A 19,628-nucleotide genomic window follows, 5' to 3' on the forward strand; every position below is an offset into this window, starting at 1 on the left:
TCCCTGTAAGGACCATGTCTTTCTCGCTCATAAAAGTCTTTATACACGAATTTGAAACAGTACTAAAGATGTTATAATAAAAGCTGTAATAGATAGTGTATTGTTTTTTATTTTCAAATGTTTATAGAATTTGCTATAAGCATACTTTAACTGGCCAAGGCTTATCACTGGGTATTTTATTGTAAAGATTAATCTTCTTGGGTAGTAACATGAACTTTATGCTGATATTGTTTGAGGAAAGAACTGTCGGTCTATTAAAGAATTAATGTTTTATAGGTGACTTGCTATCCCTTGATAAAGGTGGCCTTGGTGAGAGAGAAGTGGCCATTATAGCAGCCTGTTTCTTTTGTAATATCTGTAAAACAAATATTAAAATGTGTTTATTTCCCCCAATAAAAGAATGCTCAGTTGTAGGAGATTTTCTTTTCACCTTTTTCATGGTTTATGTAGAAACCTTCCTGAAATCTGGTTCCCTTCTTTTATATTGTTTTGAGGTTGTGGGATATGTGCGTGTTGATGGCATTCTTTAAAATAATAACTAAGCATTTTGGAATTGGTTTTTTTCTTGTTATCTTAAAAATTAAAACATTGTTTTGTACGGAGATAATTTGTATGATAGCAACTTTAGGAAATGTTATCTAATATGAATTTAATGTACTTTGAACAAGTATATGTCAGTAGTTCATATTATTATAAAAGATTTATACATTTTAACATTTTTAATATTTAAGGATAGAATTTTGAACTCTTAATTCACAAAATCTAGTCATCAGTCTGTTTGTTCTGTTTTGTGGCTATATCCCTCTAGTAAATTGCTGAGTGTAACATGGTATCCTATGTTGCTTCTATTTTAATACAAGCCACCAGTTAGCTGGAAGGATGGCTTGTTTTCATATAAAAATATATGTTGATTTCTGTTTTATAAATTAAAAGCAATGTCAATAAGTGCTACAAAATACATGTCTCAGAGTTGATCATTTCTTTTATAGGTGACAGATTCCGCTCTATAATTGATGATGCTTGGTGGTTTGGAACTGTGTTAAGTCAAGAGCCATATCAACCACAATATCCTGATAGTCATTTCCAGTGCTATGTTGTTAGGTGTGTATAACAGATGAAAATAGTCATTTACAGACAATTGTTCAGCATGGCAGGTTGTGGAAGAATAACTAAAACATTGCAAGTTGAAAATAGAACTATTTTTTTGGTTATCAAGTATTGTCAGCCTGAGGTCTGAAATGTTTTGCCAATGTTCCCTGAGTTTTCCCTTTTTAGTTTTGTCCCCTTCTCTTAAACTACTTCTGTAGCGTTCTGATAGCTCCTTTACCTAATGTCGTCAGAGGAGCCCCTGATGGAGTAGTGGCTTAGGCCTTGGGATACAACTCCAAGGTCAGCATTCTTAGTCTACCAGTCTCTCTGTGAGAATAAGAAGAAGCTTCCTCTTCAGAAATCCTAAGGGGCAATTCTGTCCTACAGGGTCACTGTGAGTTAAAATGGACTCAATGGCAGTAAATAAGGAACAGTTTTAGTAATATTATCAGGGACATGGTTCAGAAACATTTATTTTTCATGTATATATGTTATTAATCGTTTTATAGGGAGCTTGCAACTGAAATTAACAATCCATAATTCATTTAGGTCAAGCATAATTGTATAGTTGCTACCACATTCAGTTTCCTAACATTTTCTTTCTCCTTGAATTTCTCGATAACCAGCTCCTTTTTACCCCCTCCTACCCCCAAGGAGCCCTTGTTATTATATATTATTATTACTTTTGCCATTATCTTACCCCATCCAATAAATCCATTCACCTACAATTTGTTGTTCACTCCCCTAGAATAGGGTTATGTAATCATCCATGCTATCAGTGCCCCCCTCCCTTTCCCGTATCCTCAGGGAAAAGTATTCCCATTAGTTGTTCAGACACACACATATATATATATATTTTTAAAATATGGAATGCTTCACGAATTTGCGTGTCATCCTTACGCAGGGGCCATGCTAATCTTCTCTGTATCGTTCCAATTTTAGTATATGTGCTGCCGAAGCGAGCACCAGACACATATTTTATCATTTCCCTTAAATGATTCTTTGATGCCTTTCTGTTGGCCAGGGAATAAAGTCCATATTCTGAAGTATAACAACCATTGCAAAGAAAAAGTAAAAAAAAAAAACCACCAAACCTTGGATTTTGGCCCCGCAGGATTTCTGCTTTGCTCATGCATACTTTGTGCTTTTTAAAGTATATCTTTTAAAAAAAGTTAATATTTAAAATCTAATTGATACAATCAGATTAATTTCCACATTTTAAATTATTTTTTGTGCTCTTGTAATAGATTCTTGTCTTTAGCTACAATTTGTCTTTATAAAAGGTTAACCAAGCTCAATTTTTGTGAGTTTTGTAGGTGGGACAATACTGAAATAGAGAAACTTAGCCCATGGGACATGGAGCCAATTCCTGATAATGGTATGTAAAATTGTTAACTAAATGAAAATATTTTATCTTTATGTAATTTTCATTTTTAATGTGTAAGCATGTTTTCTTTGATAAATTATTAAAATTATTACAGCAACATGAAATTCAATAGAAAACAATTATATCTCTTGTTAATTCTTATCTTTAGATTCTAGCTTTATACTATATGTCAGCAGTTCATTGTCATTTCTGATTTGGCTCTGGTTTAAATACTCATTTGATTTCTTCCACATGCCCTTTATTTTCATTTCCTCATCCTTGTTTCACCTCCCCAAATATATCTTAACTTTGATTTGTCTGTTTTTGGATTTGGGGTTTAACATCAACATGTTTGTCTTCTTACGGATTAGCTGTTCTATTCTGAGAAATAGATTTTCTTTCTAAGCTAGCCCTTCCTCCAATGTTAGCAGTTACAGTGTTTTTTTCTTTAGTTTTCCTGAAGGACCTCGTACTTGATAATTGGCTGTTTTCTCCTTTGCTTGTCGTTTCCTCCTCCTTTACTATGGTTAACATTGAACATTTTGATCCCTGGTTTATTTCCGGTGCTTAGCCTTTTGAATGGGTGTTCTTTATCCCTTCTATTTCTTTAATTTTAAGCTTTTAAAATTATTGTATATACATCTAGAAAGGCAAGCAGCTTGGCAAAGAACCTAAGCTATTAGCTCCAACCAATGCTAAAGAACCCTGATGATGCACTAGGTGTTGGGCTGTTCGTTCATCACAATGTCAGTGGTTGAAATCCCAACTACTCCAAGGCAGAAAGGTGAGGATTATCTGCTCCGAATGTTTTATAGTCTCAGATAAGTAATTTTGAGTTTGAATTGGTTCTATGGCAATGGGTTAGGTTTGATTTTGGGAATATTTCAACTATACCATATAGTTCTCTTCTATCTAGCCCATTGCCCTTGAGTCAAATCCGACTCATTAGATAGAGTAAAACTGCAACATATGGTTGGTGAATCCTGATGGCATGTAGAAGGCCTACTACAAATTGGATTACTAACCATGGGACCAGCAGTTTCAACCCACCAGCTGCTTAGAGGAAGAAAGCTAAGGAGGAAACATTTCTTAAATGTCATCAGACTTCCCAAATGTTAATATTTTTACATAACTACCACTGTACAATGATCAAATTATGCAAGTTTTCATTGAAACGGTATTATCATTTGTACATCTTACTCAATTTTGTCACCTAATTGACCAATATCCTTCCACAGGTAGGCTTCAATTCTATGTGTTCTTAGTCTCCTTTAAACTGGGATTCTTCAGTCTTTCACTTGACACTTGAAGAATATAGAATTTCCCTCACATTGATTTTTTTTTCCAGATTTTTTTTCCCCCTCAATTCAGATTTTACATTTTTGGTAAGTGTGTCACAAAAGTGATGGCCCTTTTCAATACAAGAGGATGCATGCTGTTGCTTTATGTTGTTCTGGTCATGTCACCTTCATTTACTTAGATTGGTTAGTGTTTTCCAGGTTTCCCCAATAAGTTTTTTTTAATGAATGTATCTGAGACCCTAATTCATATTTTTCAAATATCCTGTTGCTCATCTTCTACCTACTGATTTTAGAATTCATAATTTTTGACTGAAATTACTATTATTGTATATGTCAAAATAGTAATTTTTTTGATATCTGTAATTTCTTCATTATTAGTTAGAACCTTATTCTCTAAGAAAATTTTTTATTATTAATATGTACTAACATAGACAAAAGGAGCCCTGGTGGCATAGTGGGTTACGCGTCCGTTAGGCTGCTAATTATAAGGTCATGCATTTGAAACTACCAGCCAACCCATGGGAGGTGGCTTTCCTCTCCTGTGAAGATTTACAGAGTTGGAAATCCACAGGGAAGTTCTGCTCTGTCCTGTAGGGTTTTTATGAGTGAGATAACAGGAAATTTTTGGTTTTGGAATATATATATATCACTCTATACATAATATTATATATATATTGTAGTTATTGTTTAGACGAGGTTGTCACAAATATGACCATTAGCCTGTTCAAGGTGGCTCCTGTGTTGACTTTTTGTCATAGTTTTTTAATTAGTTGCTGATTTCCTGAGACTGTGAAGTCATCTAGGATCATCTTGTATTTCTCAATCCGAGCCTTGGAGTGCAGTGATTATGCTTTGGACTGCTAACCACAAGGTCAGCAGTATGAAACCACCAGCTACTCCTTGGGAGAAAGACAGGACTTCTACTTCTGTAGAGAGTTGCTGTCTCAGAAACTCACAGGGGCATTTCTACCCTGTCCCATAGGGTTGCTGTGAGTAAGCATTGATTTGATGGCAGTGAGGTAGGGGTGGTAAGCCCTACAATCAGACAATGCTCCGTGTAGCCATTGTTCATTTTATGGAGAAATTGTATTTAAAGTACAAGATATGTGCATACTGTGTATACCACCATTACTCATAATTTTTAAAGAGATTTTAAAAATTGCTTGCTGTTGAATTAATTTGACTCATGGCATCCTCATGTGTCAGAGTAGGAATATACTTTGGAGAGTTCTTTTTTTCTCTCGTCCCCCCCAAACCATTTTATTGGGAGCTAATACAGCTAGCCTATCATTCCATAGTTCAATCACATAAGCAGCATTGTACAATTACTACCACAATCAATTTTCAGAACATTCCCTTCTTTCTGAACTCCTTGATATTAGTTCCCCTTTAGACGCCCTGGAGAGTTTTTAATGGCTGAATTTTTTGGAAAGGAGATTGCCTGGACATTCTTTTGAGGCACTGCTGGGTAGAATTGAACTTCTAATTTTTCAGTTAGCAGCCAAGCACATTAATGATTGGTAACATTTGGGGACTTAAATTATTCACATACCTTGAATTTCAACCATTAATAGTACTGTTAGTATATTTTTTCAGAATTATGCAACTATTCCATAGTCAGTAATGAAACATTTTCATCACCTTATATTTCTTTAGTTATCTACGTCACCCTCCATCTTGAGCCACCAATTTACTTTCTTTTTCTATATGTCTATTTTAGACTTTTTATGTAAAAGGTATTAAAATTATAGGGGTGGGCAGCAAAGGAGAGGAAGGCCCTCAGGGAGATGGATTGACACTATTGCTGCAACAATGGGCTCAAGTATGGGAACAATTGTGAGATTGATCCAGCACTGAGCAGTGTTTCATTCTGTTCATAATAAGTTCACTGTGGGCTAGAACCAACTCATTGCAACTAACAACAAAATACATTATATGGTCCTTGTGTTTGACTTCTTTCACCGAGCATAATGATTTCAAGGTTCATTCATTTGTTTATTAGGTGGGGGTTTTACATTCCAGACCACCAAACTTGCATTCAGCAGTTAGACCTACCCATCAATCCCTCATAGAAGCCTACCCTCTATCCCTTTTCCTCTGATTTCTCCCTTTTATGAGTAACTTTCTGACCTTTGTTTATTAATGTGAGCCTTTCTTTGATATGGTCATTAGCATTTATACTTACCTTTACATTGCTTCCTTAAAGCCTACTTGTTTTCTTGTAGACTTTAAATCCACCCCAAAAAATTTGATTTGAAATTCCTTCCTTATTCTGTAACATCTATTAAATTAGAAAATTAGACATTTGTTACAGTGGGAGATTTTACTAATCTCATTTTGACTTTTTAAAGATTAATTTTTATTTTATTTAAGATTAAATTTTAAAACATATTGAGTCAGTATTTTCTTCAGAAGCCTCTTGGTAGGAAGTGGATTGAACATTTGTTAATGATTGCAACCTCATGGGAAAGTTTTAGTGCAGATGAAAAGATTATGTTGCTACTAAGTTTATTCATTTTGCTAATTTAACTAGATAATTTTCAAGGTTGTGAATTTGAACTCTGATTTTAGATGTGCAAGTAACCTAATTTATTACATTTTACCATTGAATTTAAATACAGTGTGCATTCATTTTATGATGTGTTCTCTCCTTGTCCCCTTTGAATCCCATCTTTTTAATGGAATTCATAGTTAATCCACCTGAAGAATTAGGAGCTAGTATATCTGTCACTTCAGATGAGCTGGAGAAATTGCTCTATAAGCCACAAAATGGTGAATGGGGTCAGAAATCAAGAGATGAAGAATGTGAACGAATTATCAGTGGCATAGATCAACTCTTGAATCTTGGTAAGATTATTATTGATGAAACATTTTGTCTTCAGGCTTTCTTTTCTATAAAAGTATTTTAAAATAGCATGATTGCAGTTGTATTCTTTATTTCATTATCTACATATTAACTTTCGATTTAGCCTGTAATATTTAATGTAACTCTTACGAATGATTTGTAGAGAAATGGCATCTAGAAGTCATGGATTTATTGATTAAAAACTGTTCTCCCTTAACAGATATAGCAGCAGCTTTTGCGGGTCCAGTTGATCTGTGTACCTACCCAAAGTACTGCACAGTAGTAGCTTATCCAACTGATCTTTACACAATTCGATTGAGGCTTGTAAATCGATATTACAGGTTAGTAGGAACCTGTTTTCAGAAAACAATTTGAAAAGATTTTAGCCAAAAGTAAACAGAGAGAGAGGTACAGTGGTTGATGGTACCAGTAGGTGGGGTGATAACATTTTCTCTCTTCTTCTCTTCTTTCACTAATTTCTTGATTCTGCATTAGAATTTATGTTAAGTGTCTACAAGTAGGTGGGGATTGACCCAGACATAAAATAATTATTATGTCTTGATTTTTCAATCTATAGTAGTCTTTTTCATTGAAAAAGAAAATTTTATTAGCAAGTAACCTCTAAAACCAAAACCAAGCCCCCTGCCATCAAGTTGATTCAGCTCAAGTTGATTTCCTTTGTAGGGTGTACAAGGATGTAGATCTTTATAGGAGCAGATAGCCTCAGTCTTTGAACTGCCAGCCTTGAGATTAGTAGTCCAATGCTTGCCTGATAATTCCTCCAGTGGGCTCCTTACTCCTCTAAATCTTAGTCTCTGGCTATAGAACATTGGTAAATATAAAATTTCCTATATCTAATGATAATTTAACTAGTGATAGTAGTTTATAACAATTACATTCCTTTGAAAAGTTGTCGTTACAAAAAAGCTACAGCCCATGTGATCAGTGTAACTTATCTTAGTATTTAAATAGGAATGTGTATCATAATGAGAAACCACTTTGCCAATTTATAGTGAGATTGATTTTTAGGGCATTTTAACAAATTTTCTTCATTGCATGGCAACATATTCAAAAGGTACCTATACTTTCTGCCTTTTAGTTCAGTCGTTAGTGAGTCCTATAGGGTAGAATTGTCCCTTTAGGTTTCTGATGCTGTAAGTATTTTTGGGAACAGAAAGCCCTCGTAATTCTCCCTCAGAAGTTGGTGGGTTTGAAATGCTGATCTTGTGGTTAACAGCACAACATGCAACCCACTCTGCTACCAGGGCTCCTTAAAGATTTATTTGGCAGTGGAAAAACAGGGCTACTTTGGTGACCTACCTGTGATAAAATGGTGTGTTAGATATTTTTGGTTCTTTTCTGCAATTCACTGTTAACTAGAATTGCTTATGATTGTGATCTAGTTGACAGTGTTAGAAACTTTGAACTATGGTTTAATTAAGGAGCACTGGTCGTGTAGTGATTAAGAGTTGGGCTGCGGTTGCATGGTTGGCACTTGGGTTTCTGAGGGAGAGGGTGGACTTTCTACTCTCGTAAACAGTTGCTGTCTTGGAAACCTACAGGGGTTGCTATGAGTCAGCACTGACTCCATGTCTGTGAGTTTGGTTTTGGTGGCATAGTAAGGAGCCCTGCTAGTGTAGTGGCTAAGGGTAGGGCTGTGATCCCCAAGGTCAGCAGTTTGAAACCACTCACTGCTCCTTGGAGAAAAACAGCTATCTATTCCCATAAAGGGTTACAGTCTGAGAAATCTACCCTGCTCTCTAGCATGGCTATGACCCATCAGCTCAAAGGCAATGCGTTTGTTTATATTTCGGTTTGATGGTATAGTATAGTGGGTTTCACTGTTGGGCTGTTAACCACCACAGAGTCATTTAAAGCCCATAGCCCCACAAGGTCAGCTCTTTTCTGTTTTCTGTTGTTTAGCGTCATAATTAACATGGGGGCAGTGAGCTCTTGAGTTTTTTAGCGTATAATTAATTGAACATGGTGACATAATATATTGTGCTAAGGAAAATTTATTTTTTGTTTTCTGGCCTTCTGGTTTGTAAGTCTTATTTACATACTTTGTTTTGAAGGAGGCTGTCTGCATTAGTTTGGGAAGTAAGGTGCATTGAACATAATGCCAGAACGTTTAATGAACCCGAGAGTGTAATTGCAAGATCAGCTAAGAAGATAACAGACCAACTTTTAAATTTCATCAAGTACGTTGCCTCATCTTATGGATGTTATGGAAAAGGGGTACTGTATTTTGTGTCTTAGGACTACACCCAGTTTATTTTTTTACTCTCTAATTATATCCTTTTGATATATAACTAAATGATATATCTTTGTATATTCGTTGTGATTAAACTTTCATTAAAGGAATTCAGAATTGAATCATTTTCTTCTACTTTAAAATTTTCGAAATAATGTTACACTGAAGAAGAGTTGCTATAAAACCTTCCCCAGCTCCCACTTTGGCAACATTTTCTGTTACTGGTTGGTACACTTACAAAAAATATTAAGACATCAACCTTGGTGAGGTACTAAATGGCTTTTAGCATTTACTTGAGTTTGTTACAACATACTTTATCAACCTCAGGATTCAACCTAAAGGCCTTGTTGCACTGACGGTTTTCTTAGTCTAGTTACTTTGGTGTGGTGACTGTTTGGATTCTAGAGGGCTCTTACTTGGTCACTTCCCCTGTAGAATCCTGTAATTTTCTAAAGAACAGCCACACATTTTTGGCTTTTCTGACAAGCTGTTCCTTTTTTAGCTTGCTTTCTTTGTATTCAAGCTAAAATACTATTTATTTTAATTTTTAATTCCTTCAAATCTTTTCCTCAAATCAGCCTTTTTTATCTTTAAATTTTATTTCAGTTTTGACACATGTAATTTAGTGCATTCATTAGAATTTTTGAATTGTATAGCTATTCTTTACTGAATTACTCGTCCCTTGTTACCTTAACTTAATGCTTGCTAAGGTTTCTATATAATCTTTCAAATTGCTGTTTGTCTTATAAGAACATAATACTTGAGGCAGACTTTTTTTCGTTAGTTAAGCCAACTATTGGCATTTATAAATGTGATTATAGCTAATAGTGGAACAAATACTTAGGAAAAGTTTTGAGTGTATACTTAAGACAAATAAACCTTATAATTCTCAATTTTGAATTGAAATTTTCAATGGTTATTTCTATAGAGGATTGGATCAAAATCTGCTATTCCTCTGCTTAAAATTAATTATGCATAGACAGGAATGCATATTTTACATATTAATGCATATTTCAGATATTTAGAGTTAACTGATTTTAAAAGTGAATAATTGCTTTTCAGGAATCAAGACTGTTCAAATATCTCAGAGTTTACTAACACATCTGAAAATGATGAGCAAAATGCTGAGGAATTGGTATGAAGTTTGTCAATTTTATAATGATTTTTGTTCTTCTGAATTGTTAACCTAAAAAATGATGAACTCAGTAGAAAATGTTGATTCTCTAATACTCATGCAATTTACAATATACTGTGAACATTTAGAGCATTTGATAAACACTGCATTTTAGATTTACATAGATGACTTAATGAAGTATAATAATGGATAGAAAGTAACTAAGAAACAGAAATTAGTACCTTTAGGTATGTGAAATATGTTCTTACAAATTTTAACTTGAGAATAGTATGTTTTAAAAAATACCTTAGAAGTATGTTTTGTAAAGTCATTATATGTGTGTATGTTTTAAATAGAATTAAAAATTAATAAGCCTGACTATAGTCCAAATACTCCATAGTCCTACACTAAAGATGGTACTAAGCAAATATCCATGATGTTGTGTAACTTTACACCAGACATGATGACACTCTGGTTTGATGTTTTAGGAAATACATTAATACATTAATGTATTTAATGTAATACATTAAAAAACAATAAATTGTCCATTTCTATGCATTTCTATGCATTTTCTTTAGTTGTATCATGTTATGCTAATTTATGTGGGTAATTAAATGGATATAGTAATATGATTTATGAAATAATATATTACTAAAATTAGAATAGAAAGTCCATGCATTCTAAAAGACCTATATGGCTGTCTTAGAATGAGTCTAAAATAGGTATTCACCTTGTTTCTCATAAATATTTGATCTATTGGTGATAATAGGCCTATTTCTAATGCCTCTTCACACCATTGTTTAATAGTATTCCTTTTACTACTGGAGACAGTTCTCAGTGTGTTTAAGATTGAGAATTGAAAACCCACTCAAAATATTCATCCTTTAACATTTTGTTCCTTAACACATTGCTAACCAGCCCTGAGCATACTTGTGTTTTCGTACTTGAATGTGGCTGACTGGTTATGAGTTTTTGCATTTGTGTTTGCACTTACGTTCATTTATGCAATTTGTAAGTCTGAAAGCAATATTGGTCGTTATAGAAGCCAACTGCATGGAATTAGCACCAAAAGTCTTAGAGTGAAATTTCTGGAGAAGCAAAACCAGTGAAGTGTAACCGTGTGAACAGTGTGTGTGTGTTTAGAGGGAATGATTTATTGATTGATTTTAAAGAACTCACAGTTAGTTGTAGAGACAGATTCCTTTCAAGTTCAGGGGTCAGGCAATAGAGCGGAGGCTTCTTAATCATGTGGTTATGAAGTCTGAAAAACCCGTAATCTGCAGGTCAGGGCAACAATTGTTCTGGCTCACATTTCAAGAACAGTAGGTGAGAGGATGACTAACCAGGCTGGATGTAGGAAAGGTAGAGAAAGTGGAGAACTTGTCAGAACACCCATGTAGATTGGACGCTGGCTACTGCCCCAAGTAAACTCCATTTCTAGCACTTTGGCTGCTCAGGTCCGTTGACAAAATGGAGAGTGATTAGATAATATCTGCCAAACCAGTGAGAATTATGGCATACTCAAGTTGATATGACCTTGAATATCACAGTGGGTTTTATAGGTAGAGGTAGTACACATTAAGCTACTTGTGTGTGTGTGTTTATGCTTCATCACATGTACAATGCTTGACAGTGATATATATAAATATATAAAGTGATATAAAAATAGTGATATATATAAATAAGGTGATATATATATATATATATATATATATATATATCTAAATATATTTTTCCTCTCCAAAACCATTTTATTGGGAGCTCTTACAGGACAGTTAAATTTTTTAAATTTCAGAATGTATTATTCTTGAAGAAAGTGGCTCATTGGAGTGTGGGTGCTATAAAGATCATCTAATGCAGTTGGTTGTAATTCTGTTGATTATTTGAAATGCTTTTATTAAAGATTATTACATTGCTAATGAGAAAATTAAAGTGCTTTGATTTTATTTCTAGGATGATAGTGATCTTCCTAAAACATCTTCTGGGAGAAGGAGGGTAAGTTTACCTGACTTGAGTGACCATATTCTTTACTTGTTCTTTGTTTAAAAATCAAACTTTAGAGTTTAAGTTTTACGTTTGAGAAGTTTTATTTATACAGATTTTGCATATTCTATATCAAATCAGTTCACACTGATGGGTAAATTAGGAAAAATTAATGGGGAATTGGGCTTTGAGCTGTGTTCTTTGGGGTAGATGGAGTGGAGTGATACAGGACATCTGAAGTGTGGGGCCGAGTAGCGGGGTGGATCATTAGGAGGAACGTCACCACTTCGGTCAGTGTGGTATGTTTTTGGGCTATTAGTGATAATGCAGACCTGACTGGAGGTTGAATGGTGGATCAAGGTGGCCATGTCTAGTTTTCATGTTGGGAGTAGGTTATGGTTATACTAAAAACAAAATATTTCACTTAAATTTAAGGTGGAGAATTATTTGCATAGCTAAAATAGATTTTGAGAGGCGAATACTCGAAGTCATTGATGTAAAGACCCTTTTGCCACACAAAGTAGCATATTCATGGGTTCTAGAGATGGGGACAGAGACATACCTAAGCATCTCCATTCTCCTTAGTTATCTAGTGCTACTACAGCAAAATAACCAAAAGTAGGTGACTTTAGCACACATATTTGTTTACTCTCAGGAGGCTAGAAGGGCACTGGCTGTTCTATCATATCTGGGGGATGGTCCTTATTTCTCTTCAGCTTCATTCCTGCGTTCCTTGGTGATTTTTATGTCCCTTGATATCCTTCTTCTCCACGTATTTCTTTGCCTAATTTACTTTTATCATATATCAGAATCATCATAAGACACTCTGTACTGACTGATCAGCCTATTAACGTGACAAGGAAAACCCTATTTCAAACTGAATTATATCTGCAAGTACAAGGGCATTTAGGAGGTGGGACAGAGTAACAAGGTGATGTTTTTCAGTGAACAAGTTCTTTTTTCTTTTCGTGGTAGTTACGGTCTAAAATAGTTGAAATTCTCAGACAATATGGAAGATAAAAGCTTATTTGCATTTTAAAAATAATTTAATACCATAGTGTAACTTCTAAGACATAAAAATAATTTAATATTGTGAACATAATTTTAGGTGCATGACTGGAAAAAAAGCAGCAAAGCATCCAACTATGTTGAAAACAACTGGAAGAAACAGTGTAAGGAACTAGTGAACTTAATTTTTCAGTGTGAAGATTCTGAGCCATTTAGACAACCTGTTGATTTGGTTGACTATCCAGTAAGTTTTCATTGTTAAAATGTTTGGGGCTTCTTTTTTTTTTTTTTGTAGAGAAGATAATAGAAAATTGTTAATAAATGTAACTTCACAGGCTAAGGTATCCAGGCTTTATATTACCGTCATCTTAACCACGTAGCAGTTGTATGTCATCTATAAGAAGAGTTGTTTTACAGTTTTCATGAATGTGTAGACACCCTTGTAACTCTTTTAAAAATTAAGGCCTAGTTGAACCTGTATTTCAATTACATTAATGTGAGAAATTTAGATAGCTGTGAATTTAATGGTGGTGGTGGTGTGGGCTGCTGCTAGCCACAAGATCGGGAGATTTAACCTACCAGCTGATCTGTAGGACACAAATGAGGCTGCCTGCTCCTGTAATGGTCTATAGTCACAGAAACCCCTACACAGGTCACTATGAGTTGGAAATGAGTCAGTGGCAGTGGGCTAAATTAAATGGGAGTCCTTGAAGGGACAATGGGTTAAATGTTGGGCCGCTAATTGCAAGGTTGGTGGTTCAAATTTGGCAGTTGTTTCACAGAAGGATGAGGCAATCTGCTTTTATGAAGATGTACAGCTTCAGAAACTATGGAGCAGTTCTACAGGACCCTGTAGCATCTATGAGTTAGAATCAATTAGGTGGCAGTGGGTTTGGGTTTTGGGCTCTGCTTATACATTAAATAGTGCCAGGCACAGGAAACTGAGTTGGATAGAGTATCTCTTTAACAACTTCAATTAGAAAATCCCTAAAAACATCAATATTTTAACAATACAAATATTAATATTTTATTAAGCTTAAAAGTTATTTTTAAAAAACCATAAAGAGATTGAAAAACCTATCATAATTTCACTACGAAGATATACATGAACATTTTGATATATTCCTATGTTACATATCTGCCTTAAATATATTTTAGATTCCCCCCCCCCCATTTTAGATTTTTAAAACTTTTTTTCTCTTTCATCATGAAGATAGCTCATAGATCTAATCCATCGTCATTTATAAAAGTGGAAATTGGGTCTTTCAACTAATTTTTGATTTTAAAACCTAGGACTATCGAGATATTATAGATACACCCATGGATTTTGGAACAGTAAGGGAAACACTGGAAGCAGGAAATTATGACAGCCCTTTGGAATTTTGTAAAGATATCCGGTTGATATTTAGCAATGCAAAAGCATATACGCCGAACAAGAGATCAAAGGTAATTTTCAAACTGTGTTGTTAAAATAAGTGTGCACATGACCTTCGTAATTTGTTGGCAGAGGTTGGAACGTTAAAGCTTTGTGAATAGAATTAAGACAGCTACTTCTATGGTTAAGAATATAGCTCTTAAAAAAAATAGAATATAGCTCTTCAGAGGTTGTACACTGGTACAGATAGGAGCTGGAGGCACAGGGAATCCAGGGTGGATGATACATTCAGGACCAGGGGTGTGAGGGGCGATACTGGGAGAGTAGAGGGTGAGTGGGTTAGAAAGGGGCAACCAATTACAAGGATATACATGTGACCTCCTCCCTGGGGGACAGACAACAGAGAAGGGGAGTGAAGGGAGACTCCAGATAGGGCAAGATATGACAAAATAATAATCTATAAATTATCAAGGGCTCATGAGGGAGAGGGAAGCAGGGAGGGAGGGGAAAAAAAAGAGGACCCGATGCAAAGGGCTTAAGTGGAGAGCAAATGCTTTGAAAATGATTAGGGCAAGAATGTACAGATGTGCTTTATACAATTGATGTATGTATATGTATGGATTGTGATAAGAGTTGTATGAACCCCTAATAAAATGTCTAAAAAAATATGTAGCTCTTGCTGCCCAGGTTACTACTGCTGCCTTCCAATAAGTTATATTTAGATTTCTGAAATTTCATGACCAAATGAAGATTAGTAGGATTGGAGAGACTGGTGGAATAGGAACAAGTTTGAATGTAATAAATAGAACGAGAAACTTGTGTTTCTGACAACATATGCTGACCTTAAATAATTGGAAATTTGACAGAAATAGAAGAAATATTAAAAGTAATAAAAAGATTAGTGTTGGAATTAATGAATGCATGTTTTATTGATTATAAGCAAGCTATCTATTAAGAGCAAGGATTGAAAACACCCCTAAACTTTTAAAGTGGATGTTAGATGACTTTTTACAAAGAACACATTTTGCATTCAGTGAGTTTTGACATTTTTCATACTCTTTTAATCAATGTGCTGTGCTGGTACATTCATAATACCTAATCTGAGAGCTAAGATTTAAAATGAACATTTGCCAGGTAATAACTTTTCTCTGTCTATAATCAGTGACTATTAGTATTTGATTCCCTCCTTATCTCAATTTGGGAACCCTTTTCATGTCATTCAGATACCAAAATTGCTTTTTGATGTAATTTAAGATTTAAGTCTAACATGTTTTAACCATGGATTTATGTCATATTATCACTGATGAGACCATTTCTTTACATTTCGAAAATAAATCTCTTGTTTAACATACATGCTTGAGCCTAAGACAAAGGCTATAACAAGTATACGTGGTTCAACTTCTATTTTTATGTATTACATACTGTGTGTTCAAGACTTATTTTGAAAGCATAATTTAGATGATTTATTAGGAGAAAAATGTTTTTATGCTTTTGTAATGATTGCAAGCAATGCCTGCCAGTACAATATTTTGACCCCATTTTATTAAAGGATTTATAATTCAGATATATTAATTGAATTTTTCATAAAATCATAAATCAAAAATGATAATGCTGATAACTAAAGATAATAGAAATTTTAAAGCAATTTGATCAAGATAAAAAAAATAAGTCCTTGTTGAAATTGGTATATTTATAGCTTAATTGGATACTCATTAATGTTACACTTAAGCTAGTGTGCAGCTTTGAAGCAGAATAAAATTATATACCATGCAGAAGGAGCATACCAGCCTGTGCAATCACGAGGTGTCAAAGGGATCAGGTATCAGGCATCATCAGAACAAAAAATCTTAGCATAGTGAATGAGGGGGCGGAGCGTGGAGTAGAGACCCAAAGCTCATTTGTTGGCTAATGGACATCCCCTTACAGAAGGGTCTCGGGGAGGAGACAGCCAGTCAGTGTGTGATGTAGCAATGATGAAACATACAACTTTCCTCTAGTTCCTAAATGCTTCCTCCCCCTCTACTATCATGATCTCAATTCTACCTTACAAATATGGCTAGACCAGAGGATGTACACTGGTACAGATAGGAACTGGAAACACAGAGAATCCAGGGTGGATGATCCCTTCAGGACCAGTGGTATGAGTGGAGATACTGGGAGGGTGGGTTGGAAACAGGGAACCAATTACAAGGATCTACATGTGATCCCCTCCGTGGGGGACGGACAACAGAAAAGTGGGTGAAGGGAGACATCGGACAGTGTAAGATATGACAAAATAATACTTTATAAATTATCAAGGGTTCATGAGGGAGGGGAGGGAGGGGTAAAAATTAGGAGCTGATGCCAGGGGCTTAGGTGGAGAGCAAATGTTTTGAGAATTATGCGGACAATGAATGTACACATGTGCTTTTCACAACTGATGTATGTATGGATTGTGATGAGTTGGATGAACCCCTAATAAAATGATTAAAAAATTATATACCATGCAAAATAATAGAAATATTGTCAAAGTTTATTTCAAAGATAAGGTGTGATTAGAAATCTTACGTTATTAATTATAGATATTAAGAGGCTTCAAAAAGTTCATGGAAAAAATTCCAGTCTTTTAATTGTATTTTTCCAGGGGCTTTTGCATGTATAAACAGACATACAAACCTAGTTGGAGCATATTGAAAATTAATACATCCTACACACATATTATTTTAGTACTTTTTGTTTCTTTCAAGGAGCCCTGATGGCACTGTGATTAGGTTGGGCTGTTAATCCTGAGGTTGGTAGTTCAAACCCCAGATGCCCCTGAGGAAGACGAGTCTATCTGCTCATGTAATGAAATACAGCCTTGAAAGCCCTAAATATATAATTATTATGTTGGTATCAATTTGATGACAGTGGGGTTTGAGTTTATTTCCTCAAGTATTCTGATGTTGTCTCTTTCCTTCCCTGCTTCCTAATTCACATACATAAAGGTGGCATTCAACGTTTAGAGAGTAGACCAGTGGTTCTCAACCTGTGGGTCGTGACCCCTTTGCAGGCTGAATGACCCATTTATAGGGGTTGCCCGATTCATAACAGTAGCAAAATTATAGTTATAAAGTAGCAATGAAAATAATTTTATGGCTGGGGGAATCACATCATGAACTGTATTAAAGGGTCGAGGCCTTAGGAAGTTGAAGACCACTGCATTAGACTTTTGCATTTATTTTTAGAAATGATTGTGAATGAGTACAGAATGCTTGTGAATATACAGTTGTACTGTTATTTACACTAGTACTTAATATATTTCCTTTAAATATTTAATATTAATTATGAAAATTATTAAATTACAAATCAAATTCTAGGGTATATTTTGTTCTTTACTAGTTGCAAAACACATTGTTTATAATTTTTGTCTAGGTGGCATTAAAGGTAATCAAATTTGGTGTAAAATGCTTTTGTTTTCGTCTCTCCAATGCGACACTGCTTTGGCTGTGTAACCAGTCAATGTCCCACCTAACTTAGAAGAAGGGTACCTTTTAAAGTTTGTGTATGCAGATGTAAAAGTGAGAAATAAAGAGTGAGAACTGCAGACAAAAATAAGTAGCTCTTTGATTCTAGATCCTAAGTCGATAATGTAGATGACAGCCATTATCTACAGTTAATGAGATAATATGGTGTAAGTAGCCTCAGTGATGATTTTTTATGAGGGGTTGATAAAAGTATTTTAAGAGAGATTTCATAATTGTGATTTTGCTTTTTTGTCTTGACAGATTTACAGTATGACTTTGAGATTGTCTGCCTTGTTTGAAGAAAAAATGAAGAAAATTTCCTGTGATTTTAAAATTGGACAGAAATTGAATGAAAAACTTCGAAGAAGCCAGAGGTTCAAGAGGCGGCAAAGTTGTAACGGAGTGAATCTGGCTAACAAAAGTATCAGGTGAACTGGTTACTGCCTAGCTTTATGTGAAATTATTACTTTTTTAAAATTAGGACTTTTATTATGCTACAGATTTATGTCCTTTATAAAATACCATATATTTACAGAATAATAGTGATGGACTTGTTTTGTTTTGAAAGTTTCTGTTAATAGAGCTGTTGTTGATGTATAATTATATAAATTTATAAACATTGGAAAACAACTTTTTATCTTTATGGATTATTTAAATTACCACTTATATTTTGCATAAGAAATGGAAATTTAAATACAAAGAGTAAAGTGAATTAATAACTATGCGTTTATAGGCTTGATTGAATTCTGGATAGGAAAATGTTCACTTAATAGTAACTAAGTTAGGTGAGAAGAATTTTTCATGTGCACCATTTTCTTAATTTTTAAAAGTTTTGTTGGCATATACTTAAATACATAAAATTTCATTGTTCAATCATGTTAAGAAGAGTAATGAAGTCCTCAATTTCCCTTCCCCTCCCCATCCTTCCCTGCCATGCCTGTAGGCAGTTACCAATCATTTCACTGTCTTTATAGATCATCTATACCGTATTTCATATATGGAAACAAACAGGAAGCAAGCAAGCAAACAAAAAATACCAACAATCACTAGAATAAAAACAAAATACTGAACAGAATATATTAAAAACTGAAATAACTTTAAAATGGGCCAAAGGGGAGATAAAATGATAAGGTAGATATATCGTATATACTCGAGTATAAGCCGACTGAATATCAGTCAAGGCACCTAATTTTACCACAAAAACCTGCCTAGGCAATAGATCATTAACAAGGCAGGAAAGAAAGGTTAAAAGTGGATGTCTGGAGAGACTCTGAAACGTTCTCTTAATCGTAGAGTATAGCTAATAAAGATGGGAGATGGATTGGATGATGAAGCCAAAGAGTGAATAAAAAATTTCAAATGCAGTTGAAGACAGAATCAAATGTAATAATGACATGTGCAGAGACCTAGACTTAAAAAAAACAAAAAGGACATGCTCAGCATACCTTAAACGGAAAGAACTCAAGAATAAGTTCAAGATCTGAGTTACAATATTGAAATATTCTATGAGCAAAATATTGAAAGATGCAGGAAGCATCAAAGAAGATGGAGAAAATGCGAGTCACTGTACCAAAAAGAATGACTGGCACCTCACCATTTCAGGAGAATAGCATGAGAGCCAGAACCAGTGGTGGTGCAGGAAGAAGTTCAAACTGCACTGAAAACAATGGTCAAGAACAAGGCTCCAGGACTCTATGGAATACCAATTGAAATGTTTCAGCAAGCTGCTGGAGCACCTGAAGCATCCACTCGCCTATGCCAGGACATCTGGAAGACAGCTACTTGACCAACTCTCTGGAACAGGTCCA

General features: G+C 34.7%; 1 protein-coding gene and 1 non-coding gene across 3 annotated transcripts in view; one reads left to right on the forward strand and one right to left on the reverse strand.

The window, feature by feature from the left end:
• BRWD1 (bromodomain and WD repeat domain containing 1) overlaps positions 1-19,628 on the forward strand; it is a 145,428-nt gene that overhangs the window by 97,671 nt on the left and 28,129 nt on the right. For both annotated transcript variants that reach the window (XM_075542286.1, XM_075542285.1), the window contains exons 28-37: positions 990-1,101; positions 2,406-2,467; positions 6,448-6,603; positions 6,822-6,942; positions 8,677-8,802; positions 9,918-9,990; positions 11,923-11,964; positions 13,061-13,204; positions 14,254-14,406; positions 18,082-18,248. In XM_075542286.1, the coding sequence (XP_075398401.1) occupies positions 990-1,101; positions 2,406-2,467; positions 6,448-6,603; positions 6,822-6,942; positions 8,677-8,802; positions 9,918-9,990; positions 11,923-11,964; positions 13,061-13,204; positions 14,254-14,406; positions 18,082-18,248 (1,156 nt within the window). The remainder of the gene's footprint in view (positions 1-989; positions 1,102-2,405; positions 2,468-6,447; positions 6,604-6,821; positions 6,943-8,676; positions 8,803-9,917; positions 9,991-11,922; positions 11,965-13,060; positions 13,205-14,253; positions 14,407-18,081; positions 18,249-19,628) is intronic.
• LOC142441917 (U6 spliceosomal RNA) lies at positions 1,949-2,055 on the reverse strand. The gene has a single exon (XR_012783195.1). It is a non-coding gene; the product is annotated as a U6 spliceosomal RNA (small nuclear RNA).

The sequence above is a fragment of the Tenrec ecaudatus genome, chromosome 2 (assembly GCF_050624435.1).
Source record: "Tenrec ecaudatus isolate mTenEca1 chromosome 2, mTenEca1.hap1, whole genome shotgun sequence".
NCBI classification, from domain to species: Eukaryota; Metazoa; Chordata; class Mammalia; order Afrosoricida; family Tenrecidae; genus Tenrec; species Tenrec ecaudatus.